The sequence below is a fragment of the Oncorhynchus keta genome, chromosome 24, assembly GCF_023373465.1.
Source record: "Oncorhynchus keta strain PuntledgeMale-10-30-2019 chromosome 24, Oket_V2, whole genome shotgun sequence".
NCBI classification, from domain to species: domain Eukaryota; kingdom Metazoa; phylum Chordata; class Actinopteri; order Salmoniformes; family Salmonidae; genus Oncorhynchus; species Oncorhynchus keta.
In genome coordinates, this window is record NC_068444.1 from 41057261 (window position 1) to 41068174 (window position 10914).

General features: G+C 41.5%; 1 protein-coding gene across 1 annotated transcript; it reads right to left on the bottom strand.

The window, feature by feature from the left end:
- Positions 1 to 4836: 4836 nt before the first annotated feature.
- On the bottom strand, positions 4837 to 10888 carry LOC118357557 (proteasome activator complex subunit 3-like). Its single transcript, XM_035734798.2, has 11 exons — positions 10711 to 10888; positions 10228 to 10260; positions 10054 to 10116; positions 9852 to 9956; positions 9708 to 9756; positions 6085 to 6203; positions 5906 to 5974; positions 5718 to 5785; positions 5578 to 5632; positions 5313 to 5399; positions 4837 to 5207 (listed from the first exon to the last, which is right to left on the bottom strand). Exons 1-11 carry the CDS (start codon positions 10750 to 10752, stop codon positions 5127 to 5129), a joined length of 771 nt encoding a protein of 256 aa, XP_035590691.1. The 5' UTR covers positions 10753 to 10888; the 3' UTR covers positions 4837 to 5126.
- Positions 10889 to 10914: the final 26 nt, after the last annotated feature.

The following is a 10914-nucleotide window of genomic DNA, read 5'->3' on the forward strand; positions in this document are numbered from 1 at the left end:
AGGCATTTAGCTCATCTGGTAGGCTCACGTCTGGGTTTCCCTTTGTAGTGCGTAATAGTTTTCAAGCCCTGCCACATATGACGAGCATCAGAGCCGGTTTGGTAGGATTCAATCTTAATTCTGTATTGACGCTTTGGTTGTTTGATGATTCGTCTGAGGGCATAGTGGGATTTCTTATAAGTGTCCGGATTAGTTTCCCCCTCCTTGAAAGTGGCAGCTCTAGCCTTTAGCTTGATGTGGATGTCTCCTCTAATCCATGGCTTCTGGTTGGGATATGCATGTACAGTCACTGTGGTGATGATGTCATCGACGTGTATTTCTCAATGCCATTGGATGAATCCCGGAACATATTTCAGTCTTTGCTAGCAAAACAGTCCTGTAGTGTAGCATCCGCGTCATCTGACCACTTCCGTTTTGAGCGAGTCACTGGTACTTCCTGCTTTAGTTTTTGCTTGTAAGCAGGAATCAGGAGGATATAATTATGGTCAGATTTGCCAAATGGAAGACGGGGGAGAGCGGTGTTTGCATCTCTCTGTGTGGAGTAAAGGTGGTCTAGGATTTTTTCCCCCCTGGTTGCACATGTGATATGCTGGTAAAAATTTGGTCATAAGCGGTCTTCGTGCCAGCTTCATTTTGTGGTGGTAAATAGATGGCTACGAGTAATACAGATGAGAACTCTCTTGGTAGATAATGTGGTCTGTATCTTATCATAAGGTACTCTAGCTCAGGCGAGCAATACCTCGAGACTTCTTTAATATTAGACATTCTTTAATATTAGACATTGCGCACCAGCTGTTATTACCAGAGGTTGCGTCTCTGTTTTGCTGGTGCATGGAAAATCCCTCTAGCTCTATGTTGTCCGTATCTTCGTTCAGCCACGTCTCGGTGAAACATAAGATGTTACAGTTTTTAATGTCCCCTTGGTAAGATAATCTTAATAGTAGGTCATCAACTTTATTTTCCATTGATTGCACGTTAGTAAGAAGAATGGGAGTTTACTCGCTCGCCTCCGGATTCTCAGAAGGATCCCTGATCTGCATCCACTGTTCCAGCGTCTTTTCTTCACGCGAAAGGTGGATCTGGGCCTGTTCCAGTGAAAGCAGGATATCCTTCTCGTCGGACTCGTTGAGTAATCGCTTTTCTGATGTCCAGAAGTTATTTTGGGTCATAAGAGATGGTAGCAGCAACAATATGTACACAATAAGTTTAAAAAATAAGTTATGCAAAAAAAAATAACAAAATTGCACAATTGGTTGGGAGAATGTAAAACGTGTTCTTCGGCACCATCTTTTACATTTTAGTACATTTGAATAAATTACTCAAAATGTACCAAGTATAATATATTATACTTCTAGATATTATATATTATATATATATTATATTACCACAAAGTAGGCTATTTGATTGACAAAGATTATTACTTCTGTAACAAATAAAAAATGCAAACAACTATTCAGAGACTATTTCAAAATGTTGATAGCCTCCCTCAATAAGATTTATTACAGCCTGATGCAAAATGTAGAAATAACAGCCTACTTTGACAACAACTCAGTGAATTGGATGTGGTGGCAGACAGGTTGGTATTAAACACCAGATCTGAAGAAAAATAACTCCTACCACTTTTAAAAACAACTTCAAAACCCCTGCTACTGTCACTTTAGGCCCAGTCTGTGTAGTACAAGGGTGGCCGATGGGACTTCGGGCAGACGCAGTCCATGGAAACCCCTCCCCCTCTGCTTCCTCCTGTACATGTTCCTCTCCCCCTACTTTTCTGCTCTCCCTCCACTCCTCATCTCTATCCTTCCTATCATCTCTAACTTCTCTTCCTCCTTGCCTTCTGCTGCTGACCCCTGACTCCCCACATCACTTCCCTCACTATCACTGACAGAGGTAGAAGGAGAGAAAGGGAGGGGAGTGGGGGCAGAGCAACAAATAGGATACAATTGTGGTTAGGAACATAATCTCTCTCTCTTCCTTCATCTCTTTTTTCTCAACCATACACATACTTTGGTCTGATGAAACCAATATTGAACTATTTGGCCTGAATGAGAAGTGTCACGTCTGGAGGAAACCTGGCACCATCCCTACGGTGAAGCATGGTGGCAGCATCATGCTGTGGGGGTGTTTTTCAGCGGCAGGGACTGGGAGATTAGTCAGGGTGGAGGGAAAGATGAACGTAGCAAAGTACCGAGAGGTCCTTGATGAAAACCTGCTCCAGAGCACTCAGGACCTCAAACTGGGGGCGAAGGTTCACAATGACCCTAAGCCCACAGTCAAGACAACGTAGGAGTGTCTTTGGGAACAAGTCTCTGAATGTCTTTGAGTGGCCTAGCCAGAGCCCGGACTTGAACCCGATCGAACAACTCTTAAGAGACCTAAAAAGAGCTGCGCAGCGACGCTCCCCGTCCAACCTGATAGAGTTTGAGAGGATCTGTGGAGAATGGGAGAAACTCCCCAAATGCAGGTGTGCCAAGCTTATACTGTCTTACCTAAGACTCGAGGCTGTAATCACTGCCAAAGGTGCTTCAGTAAAGGGTCTTACTTATAACATTTACATACCAGTTTATTTACTTTTATACATTTGCAAAAATTTCTAAAAACTGGTCTCTGCTTTGTCATTATAGGGTATTGTGTGTACATTGATTAGGAAAAAATAAATTTAATCCATTTGTCCAATTTACTTTTAGCCCCTAAAATTGGGGAGCTATGTATAAAAATGGTTGTAATTCCTATACGGTTCATACAATCATTTTCACAAAACCCTTAAAGTAAAGATTAAAGTCTAAAAGTAAAGCACATCTGGATTGTTTCCATTGTGGTGGTCTGCAGAGCCAACATGATGCAAAACTGTGTCCCTGTCCAAATACTTATGGACCTGACTAAGTGATTTTTATTTATTTAAAAAAAGTAAAATGACAATGAAACCTTTCCGGTTTCTGGTTGATGACAACAGCCACGCGAATATGACAACAGTTTGTTAGAAAGTACATTTTGCGACACTGATAATTTTAGAAAAACGTAAATCAACAGTGGCATTAACTTCAATTAACTTTGCAACACTTCCAATTATTTACTTTTTTCACAACTGCCACCAATGTGGCGCGAAAACATTTACAACAAAGGCATTTTGACATGCAAAAATAAATAAAATGCATGTAAAACATAAACACTGAGTATACAAAACATTAAGGACACCTGATCATGTGACATATTATTCTTGAAATAGAAGCCTGGTGTGTGTGCGAATTTACAATGATGATGGCATGAGGCTGAAACTTTGTTTTCAACTTTGATTTTTGCACCAGTTTTTTTTATAAACATTTATTTTGTATTTAAGCTTCCGTTTAGAATGTATTCCTTTTTTCGACAGTGTGCAGTCTAGATCTTTTCCAGTATTCTTATCTTGACTCCTATGCACCTGGAACAGACACTATTCAGTAGTAAGGACCTTAAAAGAACGCAGATGGCCTCATCATTAATATACATTGTTTGAAAGGTGGATTTAATTCCCTCTGAATACCTGAAGAAAACATTGTCTGTAAAACCCATGTGAAGGCACATATGTTATTTGATCTGATATGTACGGCAAAGGGACCTTTTCCAATAAAATAATCAAAACATAAGGTCAAGATGCAGTTCGGTCGAATCAGATGTGTGTTATTATAAATGTAAATCATGATTGACTTTTGCACTGCTGGGGATGTTCATTGAACACCAGCCCTACATGTACTATTTAGGGCCATCTGCTGGGTGACAAGTGCATTGCTAAAACATGGGTTACGTCAATGGTATACGTGAGCAGAAGTGAGTGTAACAATGTCTATTGCATGATCATTTTCACCCCTAAAGAACATCAAGCATGATGAAACATACTGTTTAAAAATTAAACGATTCCAAATGCCTTCTTACAATATCATTCTATTCAGTAAAATTAGTTAAACACCTTTCTGGAGTTAAAAGCATTGTAGTTCATCTAACAAGGGCCCTTCCAATGTCTCTGACTTTCACTTAGGAACAGGTTTATTTTTTCATGATCATGTTTTGTTAGTTACTTATCTTCAATTGCTTGTAAATAGTATTTTTTATTGTGTTGGAATTGTAAATTTGTATGATTGTGTGCGGGATGCCCTTGTTTAAAAAAAAAAAAAAAAAAGGAGGCTTTGGTCTCAATGGGATTTCGCAGTTTAAAGATATACTTCTGTATACTTAACCAGTAGTTCTGAACGGAACACTCATGAACCGAAATTAGTCCCAGAAAATTGCATTCTACATCACATATCCACCACGTCATTGCCCTCACTTACTCTGCTGTGTTTGCGCCTCTTGCTAGCCGTCACTCAAATGGCGAGGAGCTAAAGCTCATTGGCTTGAACTCATATTTATTTTACCTTTAATTTTACTAGGCAAGTCAGTTAAGAAAAAATCTTATTTTCAATGACAGCCTAGGAACAGTGGGTTAACTGCCTGTTCTTTGCTATATGGCTGGCCTATGTGGGGAAAACGCCCGCTTCGTAGTCGCCAAAGTTCCGGAACATGTCTTTAAATACATTTTAAGAAATACAACCTAAAAAAAATCAAAACAATCTTACATTCTGAAATAATTGTTCTGCTTAGAGTCCATAATATCCAGCATACAGTCAGCCATTACCACCAGGGTAATTGAACACACAGCTGCTAAAAGCACTTCTTCAGTGACCTACATGGTACTCGTCTCCTATCGCAGCCATAGGACACATTCGGTAAAGCAGTAGACAGATATCAAAATGGTCAATGCTATCTTGGACCAATCCAAAACAGAGCTGGGTGTAAATAAGTTCAACAAAAGACAGTGGGAGATGCATGGACAAAATGTTTTTTAATTACATTTTTAAAAATACATAGCACTTTTTCTAGACCTCTCTGTTTGTCGAGCAATCTCATAACGTATTCTTGAAAGGGTTTTAAAACAATGACGATATTTTACAAATCAAAAACGAAAATACGTTGTCTCTACTGGGGCTATGGTTTCTGGATTGTACTGATCTGGGCGTGATGGTCTAGCTCTAGACGGTCAGACGACCCAAACCCAGGCTTGGGGGTACCGTAAAACTTGACAACATGGCAGGGGAAGGGTGGTTGGGTCAGTCTTAGTACAACGCCTCGGCATTACTGCTCCTAGGCTTCTTTATCTTGTCAATGTTCTTCAAGATCATGTCGTGTAACGTTACCTGTAGCAGAGCAGAGTTCAGGATTAGAACGCAACATGTTAACTTGCGGGTAGAAATGGATGGTGAGGAAAACTATTCCTGTGTATAACAGGACATTTGACTCACGTATTGATTTCTCAGCTCTGAAACTATGATCTTGAGGCTGATGTATTCTTTCTCATCAATCTCCGTCACTGTGCGCCGGTAGTCCTCCTATTTAGCGACATAAGGTAAATAGTAATGTAGGTGCAGGTAAAATATGCATATTAGGGTTGGAACGATATCCAAATGTCCATACCATCAGTTTGCCCTCAGTAAATGCACACACTAGATAGGTTTCTGCCTGGAAGAAGCTTGCCAACCAGACCTGCAGTTAGCAAATCACACTTACCACATGTGGGTATTTTGCTATTTTGGACACCAGCTTTGCTCTTGTGATGTAGTATCTATGGGCAGAAAGGAAATAAGATGATTACATAGTCTACTGCAGTAAGAGTGCTCAGCGTAAACAAAGTAAAGACTAGTTCGTACCTGGATATCTGGTCGAGGTAAGATGCTGCCTCTCCCTCCACTGTTCGGAGTTCAGCAACTGTCTCCTCCTGCAGATGCCCAATCAGTCATTGAGTAATGGTTCAATGTAGCTATACACTTAAATGAGACCTTAGGTACAGACTGCAATACCATTTGCCCTTTTAATACATTTGAAGTAAACATGGCACCTGAATTGAAACTCCAAAGTTGTTGCCATCTTCTATTCTTGGGATAAGCAACTGAACCCACATTTTGACCTAAAGAACAAGAAAGACTACTTATCACCCATGATCTAATATTCAATGAGTGATATGAGCACCCGTCCAAATAGATTAAGGAAGAAACGGTGTGGGATAAAGCTGCGTACCGTGTTACATTTCTCTATCAGTGTCCTGATCTCTGGCTTGACCTTCTCGATCAGGTCCACCAGCTTGGCATTGCTCTTCATCATACCACCGGGCATGACAAAAACCTTGGTGCCAGCCACTGTAGAAGGGGAAGAGAAGATGAACAAGAGAGGTTTTATAACTGGACTTGACCATAAGAGCAAACGGAGCAGCTGCAACCCCACTTTCAAAATAGGGGTGCAAACATGTTTTGCATCCCCACTTTACTAGAACAATATCATGATACATTGGGTAATCTATCATTTTCAATAATTAGTCATAATTAGAGCTAGGTAATAAAATAGATATGGCCATTGTATATATGATATAATAAAACAGATTGCATTATGCACCCACCCCCCATCGCCTCAAGATGAATGGTTTTGACCACTCGAAAGTTTTGCGTCGGTCCCGCGCACACTGTTGGTTCAGTGCAGTTAGAAAGCACTAGTTGTACCACTGATGCTTACAATGAAAAGGCACCTGCAATAATACATTTCTTTATCCATTTTGTTGTACTCTTACATCTGTATTGTTGTTTCATATCCGATGGTGTTGGTTCAATGGTATTGTCACATCATTTGAGCTCCATTCACCACAAACAAATTGATTGTAGGGTTTCACTTTGCCTGTTAAGAGCCATGACGAGCACAGGCATGTCCCGATTTCGCTGGAGCGCAGTAGGACTGAGTAGCCTTCCACCAGCCTACAAAAGGTTACACCTTAGTAGAGAACTGCACGATTTAAGGACAGGGTCAAGTTTACAGTTGAAGCTGCTTCCCACTCCACCACTAGAGTTCAGTTAGCTTCCATGCTAGCTGTAAAAAGTCATTAGTGCTATTAGCTTATTTAGCTATAACCAGCCATAATGGATACCAGAAGTCAAACCACTGAGGCCGCCGGCAAGCCCCGCAGAAGATGCTGCTGCCGAGCTTCAACGAGTTCCGCGTGAAGAGCAGACGCACCCTTCAACAACTGCCGCCGGGATAATGGCTCCACAGCCCTTTCCGACTGTTCCTGACAAATCTTGGAACAGAGGAGGCGGACCAGGTTAGAATCTTAACCTAGCCGCAGGGTTTCTGTTGAAAAAAACGTCCATTTAATAGCAACCGGTTCATAGGAAAAGAGTGGCTGGAATACTGAGTTTCTGCAGATTGACAGGGGAACCAAAGTGACACAAAGTTCTGTATTGGGTCCATGGCTTTCGTCCAAGGCGGGTATTCTAACTGGAAGCATGCCATTGATAGAACCAAAGGATTCACTAGGCACGCATCAAACAGGGAGCATTTGAAATGCACTGCAGAAAGAAAAACAAGTTTGGTGTGCAATGGGAACTGAGGTGTCAACACTTGTTAAATGATAGGCAGCTGGCAATAACTTATTTTCCACTGACAAATGTGTTAAGTCAGCACAGATGAAGCATGCTACATCCAACGAAAGCTCAACTAATCCAACTGGCATTTGAGGGGGATCTTAAAAGACGATTTCGGGAAGAATGAAATGATCAATTACTCAGGAAGTTCAACAGAGCATCAAGAAGACTGCAACTCTTCTGGAAAGGTAAGAAACAAACGTATGCTCAACTAAAATATAAAACGCAACATGTAAAGTGTTGGTCACATGTTTCATTAGCTGAAGTAAAAAAAAAAATCCCTGAAATGTTTCAAATGCACAAAAAGCTTATATCTCTCAAATGTCTTTACATCTGTAGGTGAGCATTTCTCATTTGCCAACATAAACCATCCACCTGACAGGCATGGCGTATCAAGAATCTGATTAAACACAAGTGCATCTTGCAGGGGACAATAAAAGACCACTCTAAAATGTACCGTTTGTCACAACACAATGCCACAGATGTCTAAAGTTGAAGGAGCATGACCCTGTGTAACTACACCAGCCCAGGACCTCCACATCCGGCTTCTTCACCTGGGGGATTGTCTGAGACCAGCCATCCTGACAGCTAATGAAACTGAGGAGTATTTCTGCCTGGGGGGGGGGGGCTAACCATGGTGCCCCTGTCCAGTTATGTGAAATCCATTGATTAGAGATTAATACATTTACTTCAATTGACCGATTTCCTTATATTAACTGGAACTCAGTAAAATCGTTAAATTGTTGCATGATGCGTTTATAATGTTGTTCAGTTTAATTGGTTGGTTTTACATCAAAATCTTGGTAGTATAGCCAGTGGCTTCATTTTCAGCAAACACCTAGGCTATGCAATGGCAAAATGACTTCTTTAGCTAGCCTATATTTCCATTGCCAAAACAGCCTTGCTATGTGTGTAGGGTGCTGTCCATGGTGCTGATAGAGCGACACAGATTTCACGCCAACCTGTCACTTTTTGGTCAAAAGCACTCAATGGTCTCTGCATTTTAAGTTTTAGGTTTGTGTTTCGGTGTGATATAAGCAGAAATCAATATCATTCCGATGCAAGAAACCAAATGACTCTCCTGGGTATAGCTACATATTAGTATGTTTCATCATAGAAATGGATAGCCTACATATTATTGCTATGGTTATCTTGGTAGCCTATTGCTTTTCATGCGTTTAAATGGAACTGCAAGTATTGAAACTGTTTTTAATGTATGCCGGCATTGTGTTCGTTCATATTCGCAGTTGTGTCGGTAATCTAAGACAAACTGCTATTTAGTACCTTAGTTTGCATGAATAACTAGGGTACTACTTTCGGCATTTAGTTCGCATTATTTTGTTAAGACACCCGTGTGTATGGTTGCATTCACATAGGCTGTTTAACTGAACAAAATGACTATCGCCCCATAGCACACTTGTCATTATGAAGTGCTTTGAGACTAGGATCATTTCACCTCTACCTTAGCGGACACCTGAGACCCACTTCAAATTTGCTTACTGCCCCAATAGATCCAAAGACGATGCAGTCGCCATCACACTGCCCTATCCCACCTGGACAAGAAGAATACCTATGTAAGAACGCTGTTCATTGATGACAGCTCAGCGTTCAACCACATAGTACCCTCCATTCTCATCATTAAGTTTGGGACCCTGGGTCTGAACCCCGCTCTGTGCAACGGAGTCCTCGACTTCCTGACCGTCCGCCACCAGACGGGGAAAGTAGGAAACACCTCCACTTCTCAGATCCTCAACACAGGGGCCCCACAATGGTACGTGCTCAGCCACCTCCTGTGCCAACGACTGCGTGGCCACACACGCCTCCAACTCAATCATCAAGTTTGCAGACGACACAACAGTATGCCTGATTACCAACAATGACGAGCCTACAGGGAGGAGGTGAAGGCCCTGGGAGTGTGGTGCCTGGAAAACAACCTCTCACTCAACGTCAACAAAACAAAGAAGCTGATCGTGCACGTCAGGATGTGCGCCGCCCTATAGGACCCCCGATCACAGCCGGTTGTGACACAGCCCAGGATTGAACCAGGGTCTGTAGTGCCACCTCTAGCACAGACATAGTGTTTTAGACTGCTGGGCCACTCAGGAGCAGCTATTATACCAAAGCTTTCCACCCCCCACTTTCAGACAAAGCCAGGCACCCATACTAGGCCCGTGGTAAAAAAAAACTAAACACCAGAAAACTCAGAGGTAAAAATGTGTGCGAATTACTCACCCTTGTCCTCCCCAGAGCCATCTTCCATCTTCCTCTTTTTGGCATTTTGCTTTGAAGAGGATATCAAGTTGTTTACAATGAACACATGCAATCACAGATGGCATTTGGTAATTACAGGGTGTTAAATTCCATTCCAAGTCTCACCGCTTCAAGTCCATCATGGAGGTTCGAGAGTATAATGGGGTCTGGCACAGTCAAGTTGATTTCTGAGTGTATTTCCTTCAGTTCACAGATGTTTAAGCCAGGATCCTGCAAAGGATGACCAACAACACATACACACACTATAAAGAGAAGTCAAGAGGACATTTGACTAATCATTTCATTTTGATGACATAAATATGTTTACCTTGAGGAAATGGTCGAGTTCCAATAACTTATTTGGGAAAAAACTTGCAACTAACTCCTCCGCCTGTGAAACAAAGAGTTGAGTTGGAAAATTACATTCAGATCTAGATACAGGTAGCTAGCTAAAATACTTGCTTTTGTCCCTCAATGAATAAACCACTGAAAGGAAACTCACCTCCCCAGTAATTCGTTCTCTGAAAGCATCGACCTGAACAAATAACCAAACAACTGTCATACCACAGGCAAACAATTCAATAAATCAGCAAGTCTGTTTAAATACAACAAGTGAGTAGACTAGACTACTGTCTGGAATATGATACCAGTCATCAGTTCATCAACGTCATTTCAACATGCTTACTCTACTGACTAGGCCTAAAAAAAAAAATTGTGCCGAATTGAGTTAACGGTACCTCGACACCGTTAGCTCTCACCGAAATATGCAGCACAGCAACCCTTTTGTTCAGGGAGGTGCACCCTGTTAGACAGTTTGCCTTGTCCGTTATGACGTGCGCAGAAGATAAAGCAAATTACCTTAAACACTTGGCCTCATTCTGATTCATATAATTGCAAGCTAGGTCACGTTAGCATTACATTAGCTAGCTAGCAACTTTCCCCCATGATGTCTCGTGACATGTGGCGTTCATAAATCACGTTTTACCTTAGTTTTGAGTTCATTGTCCACCTTGAGGAGAGAATTCATCTTCTTTGACCACAAACCGGGTAAAAGTACGATTGTCCTCAATTCATTCAATTCGGGGCTAAACGTGTGGTTTTCCCACTCCCGTCAGCCACACTTGTGAGCTTAAAAATTACGTATTCAACATGCGACAACACTACAAACGAGTACGCATGCGTATTAGGT

Bases quoted from the DNA above. Each gene is read 5' to 3' on its own strand.
- LOC118357557 (XM_035734798.2), bottom strand. From the start codon at position 10,752: ATGAATTCTCTCCTCAAGGTGGACAATGAACTCAAAACTAAG. The intron at 10,117-10,227 runs GTGAGTTTCCTT...TTTGTTTCACAG, and splicing joins GAGAACGAATTACTGGGGAG to GCGGAGGAGTTAGTTGCAAG. The intron at 5,633-5,717 runs GTACGAACTAGT...TTCTGCCCATAG, and splicing joins TACCTCGACCAGATATCCAG to ATACTACATCACAAGAGCAA.